This window comes from Heteronotia binoei, chromosome 6 (genome assembly GCF_032191835.1).
Source record: "Heteronotia binoei isolate CCM8104 ecotype False Entrance Well chromosome 6, APGP_CSIRO_Hbin_v1, whole genome shotgun sequence".
NCBI classification, from domain to species: domain Eukaryota; kingdom Metazoa; phylum Chordata; class Lepidosauria; order Squamata; family Gekkonidae; genus Heteronotia; species Heteronotia binoei.
This window is the reverse complement of record NC_083228.1, coordinates 98539902-98565783: the sequence shown is the minus strand read 5'-3', so window position 1 is coordinate 98565783 and position 25882 is coordinate 98539902. Positions and strand designations below refer to the sequence as shown.

Below are 25882 nucleotides of genomic sequence, written 5' to 3'. Positions count from 1 at the left end.
AAGAGGGAATTGCATAAACATATGGAGCAGAGGTCCATCAGTAGCTATTAGCCACAGCATATTGTTGGAACTCTCTGTCTGGAGCAGTGATGCTCTGTATTCTTGGTGATTGGAGGGGCAACAGTGGGAGGGCTTTTATTGTCCTGGCCCCACTGATGGACCTCCTTATGACACCTGGGTTTTTTTGGCCACTTTGTGACAGGGTGTTGGACTGGATGGGCCATTGGCCTGATCCAACATGGCTTCTCTTATGTTCTTATTCCATACTGCAATCCAGTTTTCTTGCACGTCAGTAGAAATACTGTTTGTGAGCAAGAGACATCTCTGTCTTGACTGTCACAGAGTGGGAACCAGGGATCCCACCTTGTGTATTATGTTTTTGCTAGATTTATGTAGATTACAGATTGCAAACTCTATATTTAGTGTAAGGTGGTATGCTTCATTATTCTTCCTCTCCCCACCTTATTTTTCATCTTTTGAAGTGTTGAGGATTGGTGAAATGAATCAAAAGTAAGTTGTATTTTTTTTTTAAAAAAAATCATGTTGCAGTAATAAAAAAAAGCCTTGCAACGAAGATACCAAAATCTGAAACATTTGTATTTGATTTGTCACACTTTAATCTATACTTTGTAATGGTTTTTGTGTTACAAATGTGTTGCAGGCTGTTCGAGTCAGTTACTATGCATGGGTTTTCCATTTTTTATATAAAATCTGTTGCACAAGTATCTTTCATTTCTTAAAGCCAAGGGAATGAACTGCTGAACTTTCAAAATCTTGTGGTAACTTGAGCCCCACAGGAACAACTGCAGGCTGGTGACCCAGCTTCCAACTGAGAATCTCACTGGTTCTAATGTGAAGGTAATTGTTCAGGTAAGGTGTAGGTGGCGTTGTTTGACTTAGTAAGAGACAGAGGAAAATGTCAGGTGGAAGACATCAAGTTCTTTCTTTGTGATTATTCCCCTTTTCAGCCAAAGTTGAGTCACCACATGACTCACAGGAATAAAACTCCCTAGATAGAGCAAATGGTCCAGAGAGAGGGGATTCTGAGGAGATCTGGAGTTCAGACATAACTGCAGGATGCCTGCCTCCCTCCAGGCTCCATCAACGGCAGCTGGAAGTTATGAATTGGTTCTGATTTTTGTATCTTTATTTGAAAGAAACTTCGGGCATTTTAGGAAGAGGTGAACTTTCTGGATAGTCATTGTTTGTTTATGACACTGTTAACCCTCTCTTCTCCAAAAGATTCAAAGGGCTTCTTTTGTCTCATTCTTTTATTTATTTTGGTGTCCTGTAGAATTGCTCAGCTATCACCAGAGATTATGTGAAACATTTCACAGGTACAAGAGAGAATGAGAAACACCTGAGATAAATCAAAGTCTTAACTGTGTTGAGATCATAAACTGAAACTTCAGTTGATATAATATTCCTTCTGTTGTTGAGGGGAGATGAGAGGAAATGGAAATTGGTGACAACATCAAGAGGCTGATTCACTCATTTTGTTGTGATTTGTCATCTTTTGGAGGATTAGACAGAGGAGTGGCTTTGAAAGATTGCCTAAGCCAAGCCAGACTGTCAAGAAATCACTGGAAAGCTGTGGTGGAGTTTCTATTAGCACACTGACGTAGTTTTTATGAGATATCTTCTGTCATGTGTTTTAAGCCCCTGAAGAAACACTCCAGAGCAGGGGTGTCAAACATACAGTTTGGGGGCCAAATCAGGCCCTCGGAGGACTCCTATCAGGCCCCCAAGCAACTGGCTGTCATCTGCTTCCTTCTCCCTGTATCTTGCTTCCTTTTGCATAACAGCTTGCTTTGCAAGACTTGCTCAATTGCACAGGAGCTACAGAGCAAAACCTCTATTTTCTCCATTGGTTGAGGCTCATCCCTTGGGAAGGAAGGGACGGGAAACAGCTTGCTTTGCCAGACTCTCTCAATTGCACAGCAGAGCTACTTAACCAAGCCTCTCTTCCTTCTATTGGCTGAAGCTCCCCCCCCCAAGTCCCTGGATCCCATGGGAGAAATACAAAGAAAGCATCTTTAAGACCAATGAGTTGTAACGTTTTAAGCATGTTTTAAGCTTTTAAAATATATATATTTGTTGTTTGTCTGTGTTCTTTATAAAATTTATATCTCTGCTACCTAATCTTAAATAGGTACACACATGGCCCAGCCCCTAATGGCTCGGCCCAACCTGACATGGTCCAGCCCAACAAGGTCTCATTCATATCAGATCTGGCCCTCATAACAAATGAGTTTGACACCCCTGCTCTAGAGCCTTTGAATGTTGACAGCAAATGGTCATCTCTGTTACACAGTGGTAGGCAAGTCACCCAGTTGCAAGTAAATTAGTAAAATCCATCAGAATAAATCACCTTCTGCTCTACGTTATTTCTTGTAGTTTTTGTAACTACTGCTTCATCTATTGGTGATGGCTTAATCAAATTCAGTATGGAGATACCACTTGGAAATTACAGATGCTACAAAGTGAGGTATTGCTACTTGACAAATGTTAGAGTTAATGCAAATATAGATACCCTTGGAATTTTGCATTCTACTAAAAACCCCTCTGCTTTAGACATAAAATGTAAATGTCTGTGTGCTGAAGGATCTCAGACCCCCTGCCTCTGGAATGGGCTCACTGGGAATCGCTCAAGGCAATTTTCCCTTCCCGCCTCCACCTTGTATCTGCATACCTGTGCCACTGATTCAAATTTACAGTAAGGGATTTTATTCTTTGAAGTTCAATGAAGGGATGAAAGGTTACAATTGAATTGACAGATTAACTTGTGGTACATTTAGGTACCTTTAACTGTTTCATTTCCAGAATAAAGTAAACGTTTATATAGATGAAACGATTGTGCTTTCATATGCTGTATAAGTAGTGAATCTTTTTTTTAAACTAATGATAGTTTAGGAATATTTGTAGAGTGTAGGATTCTGATGTATAAAATGGAAAGACTGACAACAAAAGAATTACTTTTGTCTGTGTGATTCAGAGTGGTTATGACTTGTACATAACTAAGTGCAAAATTTAGCAGGTTGTGGACTTACTTTGAAGTTCCTAAGTTGTGAGGAAAAATGGTTATTCAGGGCAGATGGAAGAAATTGTATGTATTCACTAAAATATTTCAAGTATATATGCTGTTTTGGGTTTGAATTTTATATTGTTGGTCTGTATGTTCTTCTCGCTTAAATTTGACCTCCTCAGTACTCAGAAAGAAGCATGTCTAGAGCAAAGCTATAAGATTCAGGCCTTGAAGTTCTTGCTTTCTTATAAGAGCAGGACTTTAAAAAAACCATTCTTGTTCCAAATTCAAGCTGGTAGGTTTTTTGTAACTTGAGTGGTTAGATTTCACCAAACATCTAGTGATGGGCCAACCATGAAAACTTTCTATTGACTTTCTGGAGGTCCTCCTGTAGAAAAGTTGCTGCTGGAAGAACTAGCTAGTTTATCTGGTGCAATTGTGATGGTTTAAGTGAGCCTTGTATTCTAGTCATTATATAGAGAGAGATATGGTTGTCAGCATATGTTCAAGGAGCAAGAATTAACCAATGACAAAATGTGACAAGGAGTTCAAGAATCGTGTTGAGTATCTAAAGGTTGTTCCCATCAATTCTTTAAGTTTTGATTTCCGATACTTTTTCAGATTATAGGAGTGAGCCGGCATGGTCTCAAACTTTATACCGACTCTGATCCTATATCATTCCTTTAATCTTTTTTTCTCCAAAACATGGGAAGAAGGGAAGGAACTGGGCAGAAAGGAAAAGCAGTGCAAGATGTTTGAAAGAGAATTCAGCCAGCTCTTTGAAGCTCAATTAACCAGAAAATGTGGTAAAGAGTAGGTACTTCATTGGATTAGTGACCAAAGAGTTTACCCCCTGAGTAATCAAAGTGGTCCTGCTGTCTGAACACAAAGACAATTATAAGTTCTTAGGGGCATGTTGTAAAAGCTTTGATACCAGAATTACATGAACCTCAAAGCATTTTGGAAATTGCATTCTTAGTATGAACTGTGATTTTTGTCTGCTTGCATGTGGCTTTCTTTGGATAAGGCTTTAGCATCTCTTCCCACAATGCATTTGTTTGTCTGAAGGTATTATGAATGTAATTGTTCCCCACTTTCTGAGTTACTGATTATAACCTTTCCATGATAGTTTCCTCCATTTAGGTTTACTTGCAGCAGTTCAGAGTTCTCAAGTAAAATTTGTAACACCTGACGGCATTGAGGTGTGAATGCTTGCTTACAGAGCAACCTCTGCTGTATTTTTTAAAATTGGATTGGACTAAACAGGATAGTTGACTTGAAGTTGTCTGCAGAACCTACAAAACAGTTTAGGCAGGTTTCCCAATAGAAGATTTACCATAGAAGCCTACTTGCATTTGCTAAAGACAATTTTTCACATTGGTAAATTCCATTCTATGTCCTATTGCAAGAAAGAGGCTTGCTTTTAGTACATGGGTAGCATGCTGCTGGGATAAAGATCCTTTCTTGCACCAACACTGCCTCTTGTTTGCATTGTGAAAGCAAAACTTTTTGCTCAATTAAGCAGAATCCTAGAGCTAAGAGTTGGTCTGTATAATGGGTTTGTGGGTAATGTGTGCAAGAACATCCAACAAGATGTTTCCTTTCCATATTCATCTTGCACTGGTTCTTTGCCTGTTTCTGACCAGCAGTCATGCTCATGGAACTGTAATAACAAAGACCTGGCAATATGCATGTATGTTTCCATTGTAGGAAGTGAGCAGGTCATTTACTTCACAACTGGCTACATATTATGTGAAAATGCTAGCATACTCTTTCTCATAAGATGTACTCCGTGAACATAGCAAACAATGAGCATTAACTGGTTAAATGTGTTTATAGTCTGTCTTTCTAGCTGAACCAGAAGTCAGATTACAAAATTCAAAACAATGCAGTATATACTATAAATCATACAATAAACACTGCAATAAAATGGGATTACAAAGTTAGGAAACAGTGAGATTAATCATGTAAGACATTACATAAGGAATGGAAAAACTGGAAATTAGAAAACAATGCAGCAAGAACAAGTTAAAGCATGCAATACACAATACCATAAACCACAGCCCTTGTCCCTTTGCAAAAGCATTCTCCTGAATAATTCCACTTTGCTTTAACTATGTTCTCAGTAGTATGCTAGCTTTTCTTAGACAGATGAATTTTTGATGTGGGGAAGCACAGATTTCCTCACTAGTACAGTCATAAGAATATGCAACACACTTTTTCTGAGTTTGTAATTAATTCTGGGAATGAATTTTTTGCTTGCCTTGAACAAGAAATAAAAAACAAATTGTAGAATGCATGGTGTCCACTCTGTATGTTTCTGTTAAATTTCCTTGAGTGCTTGTTGTGATGCATGCATCTATGAGCAAGATTTTTTAAAAAAAGTTCCCACGTGGAATCTGACTAGAACCAATAGACATCCTGGAGGATTAAGTAGATCAGCATCATGTGCAGGAAGTTAGTGTTGTAGCCTACTACTGGAGAGTGCACAATTAACTCCCACACAGAGACACTTGCATGGAGCCTCAGAACATGCAGAACACTGGACTTTGCTGGTGGGCATGCTTAGAATTTAAGAAAGCAGAATAACCTTGTGCTGTTTTCTTTGTCAAACCTGACTTCACACAGTAGGAATGGGCAGTGCAGTGTTTGAAATTTGGTCAGCAGTTGGTATTCAGCTGAAACCTGAACTTTTTGTTTGTTTTGCTACTCCTGTGGTAGATTCCTCATATTGGAATGAGATGATTGCATGCTACTGTTAATTCAGCTTTTCACTGTCTGGCTAAGGTGGTGCTTTCAGAAGTACATAGTTGAGGTATAGTTTAAGAACATAACAGAAGCCATTTTGGCCCATCCAGTTCAACACTCTTATCACATAGTGGCCAAAAAACCCAGGTACCATCAAGAGGTCCATCAGTGGAGCCAGGACTCTAGAAGCCATCCCACTGCTCCCCACCAAGCACCCAGAATACAGAGCATCACTGCCCAGACAGAGTGTTCCAACAATACACTGTGGCTAATAGCTACTAATGGGCCTCTGCTCCGTATGTTTATCCAGTCCCCTGTTGAAGCTGTCTATGCTTGCAGTCACCACCACCTCCTGTGGCAGTGAATTCCATGTGTTTATCACCCTTTGGGTGAAGAAGTATTTCCTTTTATCAAGTTCTTCTGAGACCATTTTAGACATTAGGGTTGCCCGGTCCAACTCAAGAAATATCTGGGGACTTTGGGGTGAAGCAAGGGTGTGACAAGCACACTTGAACTCCAGAGGGAGTTCTAGCCATCACATTTAAAGGGACCATGCTCCTTTTAATAATGCCTTCCCTCCATTTGGAAATAATGGATAGGGGCACCTTCTTTAGGTGCTCACAGAATTGGACCCCACACAGTCCAATCTTTTTCAAATTTGGATAGTTTTTGAGGAGAGGCACTAGATGCTATGTTGAAAATTTGGTGCCCCTTCATTAAAAAACAACCCCCTCCCTAGCCCCAGATACCCATAGATGTATTAGCCACAGTGTGTATTTATATGTGTGTGTGTGTGTGTGTAATTTGTTTTTGGCCACTATGTGACACACAGTGTTGGACTGGATGGGCCATTGGCCTAATCCAACATGGCTTCTCTTACGTTCTTAGATCAATTCTCTATTATACCCTATGGGAATTGGTCTCCAAAAGGTATAATGGAATGCCCAGCAGACATTCCCCCTCCCCGCTTTCTGATAACCCTGAAGTCGAGGGAGGGCCTCCAAACCAGGGGATCCCCTGCCCGCTTTTGAATGTTTAGTCTCATGCATGCCAAAAATTGTGAGCTTCAGTTTCAGGAGAACAGTCACCTGAGGAAGAATAACTATTGAAACACACACATTTCACCTAGGGTGTGTGTTGCATTTTGAGATTGCTGTGTGGGACAAGATATTTCTGCATTGAAGCCTTTTTCAAACTTGGCATTTTGGACTCTCAAGATGGACTTTCTCTTATGATGGACTTGCTATCAATTGTTTATTATACTTTGGTACAATATATTGTACTCACAGTAATGTCTTGCATGATTATGTTACATTAGAGAATAATCACTCAGAAAAGTCTTGCCTTTATTGTATTTATTATAGCACGGTTTCCTCCAGTTTTGTACAACTGGGGATTGTCAAGCCTATTAGTGATGATCATTGGATAATTCATGGGTGCTTTTGTTAATAGCTTATTTTATCTGAATCTCCAGCTTGGTCCTTGTGCATTAATGCAACTGCTTCAGAAATCGCGTCAGCAGCTCATGATCTTGAGGTATAGCTTAGACTGTTTTTTTTTTTTTAAAAAAAACAGGGCTGTACATGATTCTGGCTTGCTACACAAATGAGATGTTTGTAAGCTCAGTAATATTTGAACTTTAATGTGCTTCTTGTTAAGCCTAGTGACAATTGGGCCCTTTACCAGAAATATATAGCTTGACAGTTATGTTAATGCATTAAGTATGCAGTGTGTCTTGTAACTGAAGAGTTTCTGAACAAATGTGTGTTTAGGGAATATCCCTAAATATATACAGTTTTCTTTGATGCAGTGCATCCTTTTAAAAAAATTATGTGAACATTTTACACAAAAAAATTACACAATAAAGTCATTATGATGTTAAATGCTAAAAATAGTGTGTGGATTGGCCATTGGGCCTGTTTCAGATTGCGTGAAGAAGGGTATAGATTTTGACAACAGCTGCAGTGGGACATGAGACAAAGCTACTAGAGATAAGCACAAGCGGCAAAAATGCTGTTTGATTCATGGTGAGCCACGAATCAAATCACTAATTCATTTGGTTTGTGGCTCTGCAAACCCCACTGAAAGGGACCACAGACCCTTTAAATGGGATTTGCAGAAACTCTGAAAAACAGCTCAGGGGCAAATCACTTGTTTTGAGCAGTCTTCTGCAGTCCCTTTATAGTAAAGGGACTACAGATGGTGGAGAGTGCCTCCCTGCTGTTCAGCTGCTTTTGGAGGAAAAAAAGCAGGGGTTTAAACCCTGACTTTCTGCCCCATGTACGAACCACATAAACCCACTTTGGAAATTCATGTTAAGTTTGTGATGGCAGAACCATCACAAACATCTGTTTGGGAATCACAAACAGGGTTTGGAAGGTGCCCATCCCCAAAAACTTCCATTGCAGTTTTACAAGCATAGCCAGCTTCAAGAGGGGGTTAGATAAAAATATGGAGCAGAGGTCCATCAGTGGCTATTAGCCGCAGTGTGTGTGTATATATATATATGTGTGTGTGTGTATATACACACACATACACATATATATAAATTTTTGGCCACTGTGTGATAGAGTGTTGGACTGGATGGGCCATTGGCCTGATCCAACATGGCTTCTCTTATGTTCTTATGAGGCTCTATTAGTGCCATTGTAATCTTAAATGCCTATTTTAGTTATAATCTCTAGAGAGAGAAAGCTTCTTGTTCTTTACCATGCAGTAAACTTTTAACATCTTTGTTTCACAATATATGTTACATCTTAAGTTTTGCAATTAATAATGGTTGATTTACTAAATTTCTCTTACTCCCCCTTAATCATGATTGGAGACAAAGGTTTGTAAATAAGCTCTTTTTCCCCCCAGCTTCTTCCTTGTATTTTGAGCCATTTATTTTAATGGGAAATGATTTGTTTGTATGAACATTGGGTGCATTCACACAGCACTAAAGTGTTTTGCAACTGGATTTTTACTGTGTAAGAATAGCAAAAATCCAGTTGCAAAATGCATAACACCCATTGTTAAGACAATCGATGTTCTTACTGCTCATTGTGTAACTATTTCATTTTTCACCTTCCCTTTTCTCTTAGACTCTGCTTTTTTCCCTGGGCGCTGTGCTGCGATTTTTGCTAAAGGACACAGCATCGGGAACCTCGGAGTCCTTCACCCTGATGTCATCACCAAGTTTGAGCTCACCATGCCCTGCTCTGCTCTAGAAATCACAATTGAGCCTTTCTTGTGAATGCCTGAGAGCAGCCTCCCTTCTCCGTCCACATCATTCTGTAACCAGCCTGGTTTTGTGGTAACCTTTTAGGAGCTCATTCCTACCTTTTAATGAACCTAGACCAAGCTTCTTTGGAGCTCTAATTTTTAAAAAATCTCCCATTTTTGCAATAGAGCTGTCTTCAGTAACATAAAACTATAGCTTCTCAAGTATAACACCTTGAATGATCAATCTGTTAATAAAAATGCTTGAGGCAGAACTTGAGCCCATTAGTGATTACAGCTGTGTGTGTAACCAATCTCATTTCTTTATTTTTATGCAATAAGTTAATTAACAAGCACAAATATTGAAGAAATGTGAGCAGAACAAGAAGCTGAGTTGTCACTGTATGAGTGTCATGTGGTTGTCCAATGGGAAAAGATGGTAAAGAAATAAATTCATTTATTCAAAGTGGAGTTACTTCTACAGTAGTTTAAACGTTTGTAGATAGATCTGTATGGGGAGGAAGAATCAAATAGATTGCACCCCCACCCCTATCCCCTGCCAGTGGCCCTGGGAGGACCTGGCAACCCTGGTTCCTATCCAAAGCTGCTCATGTGCAGGGGCTCATCTGAGCCTTCCATCTGTTTCCTTGTTGGAAGGATTAGCCATGCTTTCCCCCAGATGCCACTCAGAACAGTTTTAGTCTTAAACAGGGATCTGCCGCTGTATGTGCCTAAAGGAATTCTTGCACTTAAGATTGTGATGCTAAACTCAAATTGGGTACATATTCAAACAGTAGCAATGCTATTTCTGCTTACCAAAGCCTGAAAAAGATTGCTCATGGGTGCTATAATGTAATAGTAACAGACTGCTTAGCACCCCTTTTTCTTCTTCATGGTCTGCCTCAGAACCACACAGAAGACTTCTCAAGCCCATTAAAAGTATCACTCAGAATCTTCCAGAGCTATTCTTGAGTTATTGTTGACTGAGCATATTCTGTGGATATAGGCAGTAGGATGCATGTTCATTCCTCCCAAACACAGAAAGTAGTGAGTGCCTTAGCTGTGTGAAAGCCAATATGGCAGCTAGACTAGGATCTCTAGCAGATCCCTGGTTCTACTCTGCAGTGGAAGCATGCTGTGTGACCTTGGGCCAGTCTGCCTAACCTGCCTCACAGGCTTATTGTGAAGATAAAATGGAGGATGGGAGAATATGGAATCTGCTTTGGGTTACACAGGTGAGGTGTAAATAAATTTTGTGGAGCACTTTCACACCGGAGTAACTGAGCCAGGTTTCCTTCTGTTGGAACGCTACACATTTATGAGGTTCAGCTTTCCAAAGTTGTTGGTTGTAGTGGTAAACTGCCCCAGCACAGATGGCCATTCCCTGTCCTTGTTCTCCATGTGGGAGGAGCATTTGGTAAGTAACCTGTTCCTGCACAACAACTTGATTGTTTAATGGGTCTTCCTTACACTTGCCAGAGACTTTATTTGTCCTGCAATAAGAGGGATAGGGGTATGTATGTAACATGGTAAATATCAGAGTGGCAGAAGTTTTCACTCTGAAGCGGTATACACTTTTTTTTGCTTCCATTGGTGCCAGAGTTCTAGACTGTTTCACCTACCCTTGTATTGACACCACTGCACCACATGCATACTAAGAATTTATTTTGAGAAATGAGATGGGTCAGACAAGAATAAGATCTATTTATCATGAATTTTTGAGTAAAGGCCACTATCTGATGTCAGATCAGCTAAACTCAGCAACCAACATGTTAGGCAGCAGTGGGGTGGGGGGGTACAGAGCAAAAATCTTCCAGTTTTCCTCTTCTGCCAGCAGTCCTTCCATTAGTGCATAAGTGAAATTTGGGAAGAGGGGAGGCAGAGGGTCACTGGCTTTTTGCCCATACATGTCTCAAAAGCTGTAGCATCAGCTTTTGGGCATTTTGGGTAACTGGGGTTAGTAAAAAAATCTGCATTGGATCCAGCCTTGAGCATCTAGAAAGTGCTCGGTTCTAATTCTGCATTAATGACAAACTGTAGTTCATCTTAAGCAAACTATTCTTGAGAAATAGAAAACAAGCCTTGTCCTGTTAGCAGGATTTAACAACTAGCCATATATATGGAATACAAGGAATCTATCTTTACTTAACTTGCACAACTTGTTGCAACATCCATACTTCAGCCTATAAGAACTGACATGTCTGTAAAAGATGAGAATTCCCTGTACCGGGAAAATTATTCTTGGAGCCCCAGAGAGACATTGCTAGATTCAAGGCTCTTACCAAAAAAAGATACTTGACGAAATAAGCTTTAATAAAAATAGTTTTGGAAACATTTGAATAAAGCCAGAAATGACAGTTTTTTAGAACAGTTTATACTGTACAATTTATAAAGTGATACAAAAATAGAAGCTGCAGGTTGAAGTTTATAAACCTGAGTGCATTTGTTCATACAAAATAAAATAGCTGCAATATCAGAGCTTTGTGACGAAACACACACAAGAGATGTGGATACGCTTCAAGCAATCAGAAAGCCAGACCCCAAATCTGTTTTCTTTGAATGTAGAACTAGATGGCATTTGCGCATACCCTGGCCAAAGCCTTTTGTTTTGCTATGTGGGAGAGGGGCACTAATATAACTTTTTAAAATCCACCCTTTCTCCGAAGAGCTCAGCAGTATACATGATTCTATTTTGTCCTCAAAACAAGCCAGTGAGGTATGTTGGGCACAAGGTCATCTACTGAGCCTCATAGCTAAGTGAAGATTTAACCCCAGCTCTTCCCATCTATAGGCTGACCCTGCACTCCACATTATCTTGCCTCAATTGCATGGAAGAACTGATGTGCAAGAAAGAGTGATACTTAATCTCTTGGACCTTCAAATTCACCACACTATTATCCCAAAGTAATTTTCCCCAATCAGGCTCACTTTCCATTTCAATCAAGACCTGGAAGAACAGAAGTTGCCAGGAAGGGGTCAGCATCCTCTGCTGGTTTTTCTCTCAAAAGCAAGCCATGTTAACATATCAAGAATACAGATCAGAAGTTCCCCCCCTGTTGAATCATCTAGTTCTGCCTGAGCAATTAACATTTTTGATACTAGACCTCTGTGGCCTTCAGGCCTTTAGCCTTCATAAGCCTATCTATTACAAAAAATGGGTATCACCCAAATATAAAGGTGCTCAGGGAAATGCAAACACCTCAGCCTCGCACAAGTGCAAATGCAAGGGGGGGGGGGTTAAAACCATAACAGTGTAGTACTGAAACTTTCCCCTTTCTAATACATTAATCTTTTAAAATTACTTTTACACGTAAGATTCCAGTTAATTCCCCTGTCATGAGAGTCTAAAACATTTACTTAAAGGTAACTGATATATATTTGTTCCCTTGCAGTGGGTTTTTAATGCAAAGCTGAAACCAGAAAATGGTTCCTAGTCATGCCTGGAAGAGATTTGTTTTCACTGGACCTTCTTTGGCATGTCTAGTAGCTTGAGAAAGTTCAGTAAAGAGGTTTGCCCTTCCCAGGGCTCAAATACACAGAAGCATTTAGTTGTCACTGGTTTAGAATCTCCATTTGCTGACAGAATCTGAAAAATCTCTTTGCTGACAGAAAAATAAAACTGAAGAGGAGCTGCTTTGGCAGCTTGGCCAAGAACACTGTGAGAACTTGGGGTCAGTAATTAGACTTTTTAAAGGAAAGGAAAAAGGGCTGCTCTCAGACAAGCAATAAAAAAAACCTGCCCCAGAAGAATGTCAGAGTGAGCCAATCTAGTACCATCCCAGTAGGGAGCATTAAGAGCATCACACCTTTGATCCTAATTGTTACCACACCCTGGTAAGTGGGTGTCTCAGGATATAAATCTGGGTATTCAAATCATCTTGCTAGAAGGGCTTTGGTTAGGCTCAGGCTATCTAGCTAATAGTATGGCCCTCAAGTCTGCAATTCCTAAAGAAGTTTCTTATTCTTGTTGCTGACATATCTTGAAGAAAGGCATCTCTTTTTCCTTACACCTTTGTCCTTACCTCATCTCACTCCACTTCCCAAAATGCTTGTAAAACTCTTTTTAAAAAAAACAGAGCATCTCTTCCTGTAAGAATCTTTTGCAATGCACTGAATTGGTGACATCTTAATTCTGGTACATCAGCCGCAATGTGTGGTAAGGCAAATGACAGCTAAACATCTAGCATGGCAGAGTACTAGGTTGCAGCTCAGCTAATGGTTTGCTTGAAGCCAGTCAAAGTCACTGAAGCAGCAGCATCTTCTTATATTCTTCTCTCATGCCAAATTGCAGCATATTTTATTAGCAGAAAAAGGTCCTTTTGTGTTTCCAATACTACCTATGTTTTAGACCAATACAGAAAGGCACAACACATTTGGGTTGGGGACTTTTCCACTGCACAACTTGGACTGCAATCCTGTAACTTGGACTGGGTCTCTCCCAAAAAGTAAGTAGTACATTACAATGACACTCAGTTTAAGCCTAAGATCTTGTACAATAATGGGACAAGAACTGTAGCACTAAGGCCAATGGAAGAGTAGGTCATGAACTTATAGGGCACCTCAATCTCTGTCTGATGTCTGACTACAGGATCGTCAACAGAAACCTTGTACCAAGAACACAGTGCTTTAAGTGTCATACTTTTAATAATCTGGCGTGTGACCACTAGGAAACAAATGCCCACCAAAAACCTTTCAAGTGCCATCAAGACCATTTCGGCAGTTATTGAAGGAGGACTGACTACTTCAGCTGAATAGTTTGCTATGTAGTGATTATTTATCCAAAACCCTATCACAGTCCCTGCTGAAGCTCCCAGAACTATGGTGGTGTCTGCTCTTGTAGGACTATAACAATCAAATTTGGGATAGTTGTAGCACAAGAGGAGGGGCACGACAAGGCAGAATATTGGGCACCAAGGGCTGTTGAGCATCAGGTAGTCAAGGAAATCCCAGGTCGGATACATGAAAACAATCAGTAGCCCTGAGATCAGACTGCCAACAATCACGTCCTAAAAAAAAAACAGGCACAAGATATGGTTAAACATGATGCACAGTCCAACTTACACTGAGCACACCATCTTTCTCCTGCACTTTATATCAGCTGTTCCCAAAAGTGCATTCAACAGTATTGCTTTATGAACACTAGCTGCAGAGTTGCTAAATTTGTCTAGCTGTGAAGCAGTAACAAAAAAATAACTGAAGAAAAAAGAACCAAATCATTGGCTGAAATTATTAATTAACTGGAGGACTTAGCAACACCACAAATCAATACAAGCAAGTCAAAAGCTCTAATTACAGGCCATGTAATTAGTTAGGTTAAACAAAAAAAAAATCTTTAACGTGCCAACAGCTTACCTGTCATCTCAGTGAGTGACAGCACTAACTGGTCAGGCTATATCTTTTAATACAGAAAATTTAAATGCTGCCTTTCCAGAGACCTGCTCGAGGCTATCCACAACATAAAAGTAACTCAACAGAATAATAGAACAGCAGAATAAGAATGCTCAGACAAGCCAAAAAAAACTTAAACAGCCTCGAATTATACTCATAAAACAGTCATTCGACAAGAAGCAAACCATAAAATAGCTTTAAAAACAAAATTAAACCCCCCTCAGTGAGAAGCCTGGGTATTAAAAAAAAGTTTTAGCTTGGCACCAGAAAGAAAAGTGTAGGTGTCAAGCAGGCCTGATGGTGAAAAGCATTCAAAAGGCAAGGTGCCACTACTGAAAAAGCTCTGCCTCTGGTTACTTTCTGCCTCGTATCTACATGTGGACATATACAAGGATCTTAACTGGCTAGATGGACAGGATACTGGAAGCTTTGCCTCAGATTTAATTTATCTGGAGCAACTGGATAACAATACAGTGTTTCTTTCTTCTTACATGCTTATAAGAAAAAAGACTAGCTTTTATATAAACCAGTCAGGAGAGAGACAAATCAGAAGCCTTTCTATTGTATTTTCTCTTGTATTATTAGTTGTTTTGGTCCTCCATTGGACAGAAAATCAGGATACAAATAATTAAATAAAATACTTTGATGAATAATTTAAGAGAGGTTCCAAACCCCGCCTGTTACTATGACTTTGGTGCTTTATCGCTTTAGACAACCCAGATAATGATTAACCAATAAGAAGCTCCATTCTACATGTATTAGTTCCTCCTTTAAAAAAAAAGATAAAGATACTGCTTTTAAATGAGCTGAGATTGTTCATAGTGCTGTCTTTTTAAAATAGGGTTGAGCACAGCAGTCCTATCAGAATAGCTGAAGGTCTTAAAGGAACCACATCCAGCAAACTTGTATATATAAACATAGAAAGTGGGGGCCCATGAGACTTGTGGAGGGGAAATCCCATCTCTGCCCCCCCACCCCCCCACACACAAATCTCTTGCTGAACCTGGCACAGCCCTTGGGTTGTTTGGCAGCTGCCTCCAGGACCAGCATGGCTCCTGGGCTGCTTCATTGCTGCTACAGCCCCCTGGGCTTTCCAGCAGCCACTGTGCAGTGCAGCCCCTAGGCTGCTTTACCACTACAATGGCCATCACTGGGGCCCACCACAGCTCCAAGGTTCCAACGCACTGAGGTAAGAAGGAAAGAGTGTTTTCTTTCATTGCTCAGCGTATGCTACTTTTACTTTTGGGAGGAATTTTTTTTTACTTTTATATATATATATATATATTTTAAATTTCAGATTTTTCTGCAAACTTGAGAAGTGCCCCAGATTTGCTGAAAAAACTGTTTAGCCTCCATGTGGCTCCAATTCACAGATCAAGCTAGCTGCAGTTGGGGGCCACAGATGGCTAATAGTATATTAGTTGAAGTCTCCCCCACAGTGTACCAGCAGAGAATCAAAGACTACAAAGGCAATATACTCGGCTCTTTCCTTTGGACATTCCCTCCCAACAATACCACCAACTTGGGTACTCGTATTTGTCTCTAGCAGCAAACTAAAATAGGTTTCCAATGGCACTACAGTGACTAACAATATTACATTCCAGCATAGGTTTTCTTTTGTTAGACTCTGTTTTCATCCCAACAAAACTTAAGACTGTCCTGGAGGCTCCTGTGACTTTGCAGAAGCCTCTAGAGGTTCATTTCCCACTTTCTGTGGGGATGGGTGACCAACAACAATCTGTTTCAGCAGGAAAATAAAAGAGTGACACACTTCTGCCATCCATAAGGGAGAAAGAAAGGTGTGTTTCATCAGCACTAGTGGAGCTGCCACAGCAGGACTTTGGGGTGGAAGTTCAGTTCTTTGACTCACAGACTCGGCAGAACCAAAAGAAGGATGAAGCTTCACATTTGATGGCATACCGGACTATTCTAAAGGGTGTGTGTGTCATAAAGTACTCTTGGAGGAACAGGAGAAAAAGACTGGCTATGTGAAAGTGCTTACAACCAGCAACTTGTTCCATTCAATACTGATGTTCGTGACTAAACACAAATCAGAAAAGCAGTGAAAAAGACTTTGGTGTTTCTGCATACTGGGGGTGAGGACTCCACAGGCGTATGTAGGAAAATACTACTTGATTTACAAAAATGACACTACTCCTCAAAACTGTCCTATGATTGCTGAGGGCAGTTGAGAATCAGTTAAAGGAGTGGGGGGAAACTAAAGGAGGAAGAGAAATTAATCAGTTAAGGCTGTTTCTCTCTATAGACTCCTTTGTTTGCCTTACTGGCAATTTAAGTACTCCTTGTTTTCTTTTTGGTTACTGAAGGCAAGCAAAGCTATTACTGGTTCCTGAAGCAAAATTTCAGGTGACTAATTAACTGAAGTGACTACTTTGATGAATACATTTTAAACAAGTTTAAACAATTGTTTTCTGTCAGCATACATCTTTCCACACCCATAATCTCACCACTTAATTTCATAATTTCTAGAGGATTATCTTTCCTTCATTCATTTTGCACAAGAAGGTTGACGTATTAATAAAAAGACTGCAGGAAACCACCACAAAGGCAGGAACACAGTACAAGGTGAATGAATTACGCATCTTCCAAATTCTGCACGGGCATCTCCAGGCAAAAAAAGTCTGTTACTGTAGTAATTAAAGACTGAATTCTTAAACAAACAGCCTTAAGCCAGTTTTGTCAAGTTAAAGCTCAATTTACAAGACAAGCCAATGGGTATTTTGATAATTTTGTTACAGCTTCTGTCAATAATACTAGTGAATAAAAATTCTAGAGGCCGTGAGCAGATTCAACTGACTATGGATATTCAGGAGCTTCTTTTTTCCCAAGCTACTCAAATTTCTTGGGTAGCAAAAAAAAAAAAAGATTCACAATACTAATAATAATGAACAGCAGATTTGGTATAACAGGGAACAACTCTTTAGTATATAGTAGCTTCTTCTGAAGACATGTTGGTAATGTCCAGGTGGAGTAGTTATATGCTGGGCTTGGATCCACAGGAATCTTCCCATATGAAGAAGAATTGCAGGTTTATACCCCATCCTTCTCCCTGAATCAGAGACTCAGAGTGTCTTACAATCTCCTATGCTTCTCCCCCCACAACAGACACCCTGTGAGGTAGGTGGGTGGGGGCTAAGAAGGCTCTCAAAGCAGCTGCCTTTTCAAGGACAAGCTCTGTGAGAGCTATGGCTGACCCAAGGCCATTCCAGCAGGTGCAAGTGGAGGAGTAGGGAATCAAACCCGGTTCTCCCAGATAAGAGTCCAGACACTTAACCACCTCACCAAACTGGCTCTCAAAACAGGTCAAAACCTTCCAAAACTGGAAGGAAAACTGTGGAGCATGAATTTTTCACCATTTCCTTCCCAATGCATCTCAAAATGCTGCTCCTGAGGTACGGGGGATAACATGACAGGGGCATTTTGGGCTTCAGCAAGAGAAGGGCAGCAATTCATATGGATATTGCCGTTAAAGGATCTTTTATCTCAACTGCATTGGTGTGGTCTGTTTTTTTTTTTTTTTTTCAAATAAGAGTTTGGGGAGGAGCTCAGAAATGAAGGATGAAGGAATAAAGCTATTCACACTGTGGTTTTGGATGGAGGAGGGTATGTATATCACACAATTCCATCAAATATGATATGCATCTCTATAGGGATGATGGCATGCATCTTTCTACTGAAGGCTGTGATGACTATTTAAGAACACTATAGTCAGCAGGAGGGCAAGAGCTGATAAACTAGGCTAACCTCCTTGTATGGCAGGAATTGGGCAGGATGGTGATGAGAAGTGAGAAGAGATTGGATTTATACCCCACCCTTCATTACTCAGAGGAGTCTCAGAGCGGCTTACAATCTCATTTCCCTTCCCCTCCCCACAACTGACACCTTGTGAGGTTGGTGGAGCTGAGAGAGCTCTGACAGAAACTGCTCAAGAGGAACAGTTCTGCAAGAATTTGTGATTGACTCAAGGTCAATCATCAGGTACATGTAGAGGAGTGGGGAATCAATCTGGTTCTCACAGATAAAAGTCTGGGCGCTTGACCACTACACCAAACTGGCAAGTAGCCTGAGATATCTGATATGGTAGAGGAAGTATCAAGGACTGCACATCAGGGGCTGTGCTGTAGGGAAGGAGCAGCCCTTGGTCCTGAGCAACATTTCCAAACCTGGTAGTGGCAGTGCAGCACATCAAGTGAGGGGTAGGAGGCTGGGCACCCCTCAGCACATGATGGAGGGATGGTGGCTCAGTGGTAGAGCATCTGCTTGGTAAGCAGAAGGTCCCAGGTTCAGTCCCCGGCATCTCCAACTAAGAGGGTCCAGGCAAATAGGTGTGAAAAACCTTAGCTTGAGACCCTGGAGAGCCACTGCCAGTCTGAGTAGACAATACTGACTTTGATGGACCAAGGGTCTGATTCAGTATAAGGCAGCTTCATATGTTCATATGATGATAAACAAAGCTGGCAAAGGATGCTAGCTGTGTTTGAAGTCAGTGCAAGTCTGTTAGAAAAGGCAGCTGTGGGCAGGCTACCTTAGCACAACCCTCTCCCTTAAATATGTCATAATACTTAAATATTATGTAGATCAGTTTAAATAAACTTGTTAACCCCAAGCTGTTGTTTTGTGTCTTCTTTCAATTGGTGCATGAGCCAAACATTACATCAGAACTGAAAATTGAATGGATATTACAGACCAGAGTGAGTAAATTAGCTCACAAATCTTCCTCAGAACATGTTAAGTTACAAAAAAGGAAGAGAAGCTTATAAGCAAAACTATAAAATGCTAATAAAACAAAGTTGTAAAAAGCAAATGAATTACCTTAAGCATTTGGTTTTATATGCCTGAACTACAAAACATTACCTGAGATTTTTGTTAGGCCAACAATGGATTATGAGTGCACAGAACACATTCAGTGTGAAATATGATCAGATTCAACAGTTTTGCGCAAATCACAAATCTTCACATACAATGTTTTTAAGTGTACAAGGAGTTTTAAGTTTACACCTAAATTTTAAAGTATGAATTTTGTCAAACAATTCCAAACACAGACATGCTCCTTAGAAGTGCACTTGACAGATGCACTGGTTCTGGCTAGGGAGGCTTGAACATTCACTGGCTCAGCTCATGTTTTGATCACCAGCTGATTTTTCAACAGACTGTATACCTATTCATGCCTATCTGGCATGAATGAGAAACTTTTTGCAAGGACTCAGGCAGATCAATTGGCCTGCCTCAAAGCTTCTCAGCAGGTCTCTGAAAAGCCAGGATGCAGCCAGAAGCACTGGGTGAGAAGAACACAAGTCAATTGGTTTCAGTTCTCTTCATCCCAAGCTTCTCCCTGCATTCCCACCCTTGTAGAAGTGGAGCAAAACAGAATCAGAATCTCAGCGGACTGTTAGCTTTTCATCTCCCCCTCCAGTCTTCCTCTTGGGTCTCTGCAGACTGGGGACTGAACAAGTAGTATGAAAAACGGATTCTATGTGGAAGCTGTTTGAGTTGTTTAGCAAGAGCCAAACAAATCTAATGTTCAGCTCAACTGTAACGGCAACAGCTGGACTCAATATACCTGGCTGCCAAACATGTTCACAACAAAATTTTTGGCATTCTCAGTTCTAGCTCTGCCATGTGTACCCTGACTAAGGCACAAATGGACCATAAACCTTCCACTTAATCCTTCCCCACTATCCATGCTTCCTCCGATTTCTGACTAGGTACTTACTTGGGGTAAAGTTACCTTCAACACATGGCAGGACAGAATTGCCTCACCAAGCAATTGTATCTGTACTGCCATAACTTACCACTTGTGGCAGGGCTTTTTTTGTAGCAGGAACTCCTTTGCTATTAGGCCACACACCCCTGATGTAGCTAATCCTCCAAGAGCTTACATGGATCTTAGTACAGGGCCTACTGTAAGCTCCAGGAGGAATGGCTACATCAGGGGTATGCAGCCTAATATGCAAAGGAGTTCCTGCTACAAAAAAAGCCCTGCCACTTGGCAAGATCCAACATATTATTGGGACTTACAATACATGCTTAAAAGCATCATGGGCCTGTTGAAGACCCATATATTTGACAAAAGAAACAGCAAAGTTTTCAGACAAATATATGTAATTCTAGAATCATGAGTAGAAATCCATGCATTCAATATAATTACATTTATCCAAACAAGTTTAAATTGCAAATATATTGCTATATTTTTATTCCATTTCACTGAGATATTTTACAAAAGTATAATTCAGTCTTCTGAAAAGGAGATCTGTCTCATCTTTGTTCTTTCAGAGACAGGCAGTTCTTTCTTCTTTACCAGTGATCCCATCCAAATTTAGAAATGTCCTTTATCATCATGGAATACCATCATGATTGAACTAGCTGACTGTTGGCTAGCTAGTTCAATCAAGATTAAAGATAAAGCCACCATTTGATCATCTAAGGGTGAGGAGTAGGTCGAGATGTTTACTGATGCTCATAAAGATGAGCATACTCTCAAGTGTATCCATTCAGGGTGCCTGAGCTATAAAATCAACACTAGGTATTCTTAAAATTGCTCTCCTCATTCAAAAGACCTAACTTTCAATTAATAATTTCCTTATTTCTGCGCTATTTAAGTGAACAAGGGATGGGATAGTTTTGCTCCTGCCGACACACAAGTTCCTTTCCTCAATTAGCTTCAAAGTATGCACAATTTGAAAATGTACACTCTGTATTAGCAGCCCAACATGCAATTTTATCTGTGATTTACTGCCCAGTTTTCATCCTACCACCAAGTGGTTTTATCCAAGAATCTGCCTCCTTTGTTTCAGTGCTCATGGCTAATGCTGGCTTTAGGATATTACTTTTGGGGGGCTATTCTTAGGATGATAACATTGCCTTAAGACACTGTACTTATGGATAGGTTTTAATGATCTGCTGTAATGCTGATTTGGCTTTAAAGGTGATACAAATGCTGCTAAGTTTTACTTAACCATCTCTGTTTGTTAAGTATGTTTTATGTAGTTATTGTTTTAACTGATATGTAAACTGCTTCAGGCACCTTGTATGGAAACTGTGGGCCATAAGCATGTGATACAAACAAAATACTGTCTTCATGTGACTTAGTATCTATATTTTTCACATAAATACTAAACACTGATATAGTTACGCCTGCTTACCACTTAACAAATAATGTTGTGAACACAGGATAAGCCTCATTACTGTATTATGAAGACACCACATTGTCTACCTTCAGGGGGCCGATAAGGCAACTGTCCTCTACTTCATACTGTATTAACATTCTTCTTTCTTTAAAAACCTTCTGTATTAATCATTTATTGGCATATGATATGCCCCAATTAAGACACAGTTTTAAAATGTAATTGATTTGAGAGTTACTCCAGGTTTAAAAAATTAAGCTTTGTTGCTTGTATAGAAATAAATCCAACACAAAAGCTACACATTCTAAGCATCTCAAGTTCACTGAAGTATGTAAGCAGCAGAGAAGCTATAAGTTTACTATGTATTAACGCTAGCCATATGCATCATTGCAGGAGGTGGAGAATATCTTTGGATCATTTTAAATTTATTAATGGCAATTAATGCTTTGCAAGGGCAGTTTCCAAAGTTGAAACTTCAGTTAATATACCAATAGTTTCCTGCATTCAGTAAGCAGGAATATGCTCTTCACAGCGATGAGCAGAGGCATCTGAAATAACCCCTTTAACCAAATAGAATCCGGCAGGTAAAGGGTAGCTAAAGGGTTTACTCTGAAAGGATAATCTGTTATGGAAAGAATGCACAGGTGAATCAAACTTGGAAGTTAGTAATATTAATTCCTAAAAACAGATTATGCATACAGAAAATGGCATATTATAGCAACAAAATCAAGACGATTCCATAAACCTAAAATATTCTGCTTTCATTTTCCCATCCATTCCACCGGGAGCCATTAATGCCCCAACTGGATTCTAGTAGTCACCATTTTTTTTAAACTAAACCAATGCGGGGGGGAGAGAAAAAAGTATAACTGAAGAGGGACAAAGTAACCCTCATCATCCTTAAACAATACAGGAATATAAAAGTGATACCGGTATGCCAAAAAGGTTTTAAAATTTATTTTATTGTATAATTTCTGGAAATACCATGCAATCCCACTGGCAGAGTACAATTAAGAAGGCATTAAATTACATAAAGGTTTGTTTATATTTTAAGTATTAAAACATTTATATACTTCCATTCCACCAAAATAGGATCTCAAGTTACATTTAAGTGCATACTGGACAGAAGATTAAAACCACTGAAGAACCAGGAAGCTTCTTTAGTGCAACACTGTCTTCCAACAAAGATTTCCCAAGGAGAAACTGTTGACACTGTGGTGTTGAGGAATGTGTGTGGAAAGGAGAGTTTAACATTTGGGATGTTCAAGAATTAGTGCTTAGACTAGCTGAAATGATTGAATGGTATAGATGTGATAAAGAAAATCAATATTTGGAAGCTTTAGATACATTCTGGTATGATAATAGAAAACTGACTTGGGATAATCCTGTTATATATTCAGTATTGGAAGTCTGGTGTAGATAAAAGGGTAGTTTTAGTCTGGGTTTTTCACTGATGACATCAATGTCTTTTAATGAACATACAATATCTATCTAACTTAGGTAGATAACTTGGATACTTTAGCAATATTAAAGGTAAAGGTGCAAGCACCAGTCATTTCTGACTCTGGGGTGATGTCGCATCATGTTTTCACAGCAGACTTTTTACAGGGTGGTATGCCATTGCCTTTTCCAGTCATCTACACTTTTCCCCCAGCAAGCTGGATACTCATTTTACCGACCTCGGGAGGATGGAAGGCTGAGTCAACCTTGAACCAGCTACCTGAACCCAGCTTCTGCCAGAATCAAACTCAGGTTGTGAGCAGAGAGTCTAGACTGCAGTACTGCAGTTTTACCAATCTGCACAACGGGGCTCTACATTAGCAGCATTAACTACAGGTAAATATATGTTATCATATTGAGAGGTGGTGATAGATGAAGGGTGGATAAAACTCCAATTATTTCAGTTTTTATTCCAAATCATACATTTAGTACATGCTCTAGTAAGGAAATATGGAGGTTTAAGATGTAAAACATCTTCTGAATTATTGTTCTCTGGTAATGTCGAGGGTGGTATTGCATTGCTGTATTCTTGGCTAATGTGGACAGTAGTCCATTAAGTTATACTAGAAAATGGGGAAGTAATAGTTCCTCTGCAGATGTGTTCCATATTTTCTGGTCTTGTTCTATGAGTCAGACATTTTGGAACAATGTGGTAAATTATGTTAATGAAATATTGGGTAGAGAAATACCTTTCCAACCAAAATTAATTCTTCTGGTTTTGAGAGGTTACATGGACCGTTCAGATTTGGAATTAGTATTGTTTATTTGCAGCAGCAGGAATGGTTATTTGGAATTAGATTTGGAATTAGTATTATTTATTTGCAGCAGCAGGAATGGTTATTTGGAATTAGATTTGGAATTAGTATTGCTTATTTGCAGCAGCAGGAATGGCTATTGCAAAAAACTGGAAAAAGCCAGAACCACCAACTTTCACTACCCTTCCAGGAAGCCCCACCAAACAATGGGCACATCCACAAACCAATTGCCCTTTCATCACACCCCCTCCAGCCTACAAATAGCAGCTCTCCAGCAGCCCTGGCCCCACTCAATGCACAGCAGCCAAGAAGGTCTGAGCGCCTGCTCCGGCTGCAACGCCACTGAGGATGTTCTCCGCAGCTGAGAACGAAACGTCTGGAAGGAAAACTTTCTCCAGTAGAACACGGCACTTGATCCCAAAAGATTCTACAAACCCTAATGATGTTACCAGCCGTGAAAACCTGAAATCTTTGATTTCAATGGATAGTTTAACAAGATTTGGTTTATTGCACTATTTCCTAAATTAACATACCATCAAAGGACTAGTAGCAGTAACTCTATAGATTATAGGGTTGCCAGGTCTTATCTAGCTCTCAGCAAAGGGATTTTCTTCTATAGTATAGAATATACTACACTACACTACCATTTGGCGGAAGGGGGGAACTCTATTATTATCACTCGCTGGAGTTTCCAGATCAGTCCCAAGGGCAAGCCTGCGTACAGCGAGTTACAGTAATCCAACCTGGAAGTGACCGTTGCATGGATCGCTGTGATTAGGTCCTGGAGAGCAAGATAGGGCTAGTTGTTTGACCTGCCGAAGATGGAAAAGGGAAGACTGTGCAACTGCTGTGACCTGGGCCTCCATAGAAAGGGCAGCATCCAGCATCACTCCCAAACGCCTCACCTTCTGAGCTGGCACGAGAGGCGCACCATCCAGGGTGGGAAGTTGGATACCTGTTCTTACCGATTCATAAACACAACTACATATGGTTATGGGCACCAGGAACACAACTTACCAGCATTGTGTGCATTCCAGTGTAAATTCTGCTGAGACCTACCAGTGTTGAAAATACAAAGGCTCCCATCAGTCCTAGCTCAAAGGGATACTGCAAAGATAAGAGGAAAAAGATAAGTCAGCATTTATAGCAGTCATATGTGTCATACAATCATATAATCAGGCAGGTACTAGACATCATCATTTATCAAGGGCTGGTCTACATCTAGGATTCAGAATTGTCAATTTTGGAGCAGTTGTGTGACAGAAGTTGTGTGAATCAGCTCCCCAGACAGCCTATACTGAAAAATCTGTTAGGAACATATTTGCATTATCCTTAGAACTCAATAACTTGCAATCCGGATTTTAAAAGCAGCTATAAAGCAAGAATTTAATATTTGCAATGCATTTACAAACCTACAATTTTCATATTCACTCTGAACAAACAAAGCTGTCTGATATTTAATGTTTATTAGTCTACTGAAATCACATCATCACAAATAGTGAAATAAACAGAAGCTGACTCTGAAGAACTCCAAATGAAATCTCTTCCATGGTGAATATCTAGATCAGGGGTAGCCAAGGGTAGCTCTCCAGATGTTTTTGCCTACAACTCCCATCAGCCCCAGCCAGCATGGCCAATGGCTGGGGCTGATGGGAGTTGTAGGCAAAAAACTTCTGGAGAGCTACCCTTGGCCACCCCTGATCTAGATAACAATACCAAATGAGATCCATGTGATAGACATTAGGACACTATATTCTAAATTCACAGATATGCTATAACTATGCAAAAATGAGACCTTATCAGTGAAGTGCTACTGAAAAAGCCAAACTACTGAAGAGACAAATTCAATTAGAGGCAACTATTAGGAAAGAGATTAAAAATCAAGCTACAAGTATCACAATGCTATTATATAAATATGAGTTAGTTTTTTAGGACAGGCCCAATTTGTCTGCAAGCAACTGGAAAAGTGGAAAAAAGCAGGCAAAGGCACTTGAGTTACGGCATACAGACAACTTCTGCCTCACTACTGTGAGAAGTTTGCCTGGGGGATAGGGAAGGAAGAACACACTAGGCCTCAGTTTCTAGCCACTAAATAGCAGAGTTGGACTTTTGTTTCTATT

At 40.0% G+C, this 25882-nt stretch overlaps 2 protein-coding genes across 2 annotated transcripts in view; one reads left to right on the top strand and one right to left on the bottom strand.

Annotated features, from left to right (window-relative positions):
* FARSB (phenylalanyl-tRNA synthetase subunit beta) overlaps positions 1–9440 on the top strand; it is a 38718-nt gene extending 29278 nt beyond the window's left edge. Inside the window, exon 17 of the mRNA XM_060242187.1 lies at positions 8857–9440. Coding sequence (XP_060098170.1) covers positions 8857–9008 — 152 coding nt within the window. The 3' untranslated portion in view covers positions 9009–9440. The remainder of the gene's footprint in view (positions 1–8856) is intronic.
* Positions 9441–11266: 1826 nt separating this feature from the next.
* SGPP2 (sphingosine-1-phosphate phosphatase 2) overlaps positions 11267–25882 on the bottom strand; it is a 41599-nt gene continuing 26983 nt past the window's right edge. The window contains exons 4-5 of the mRNA XM_060242186.1: positions 24780–24869; positions 11267–13980 (exon numbers count right to left, since the gene is read on the bottom strand). Coding sequence (XP_060098169.1) covers positions 13444–13980; positions 24780–24869 — 627 coding nt within the window. The 3' untranslated portion in view covers positions 11267–13443. The remainder of the gene's footprint in view (positions 13981–24779; positions 24870–25882) is intronic.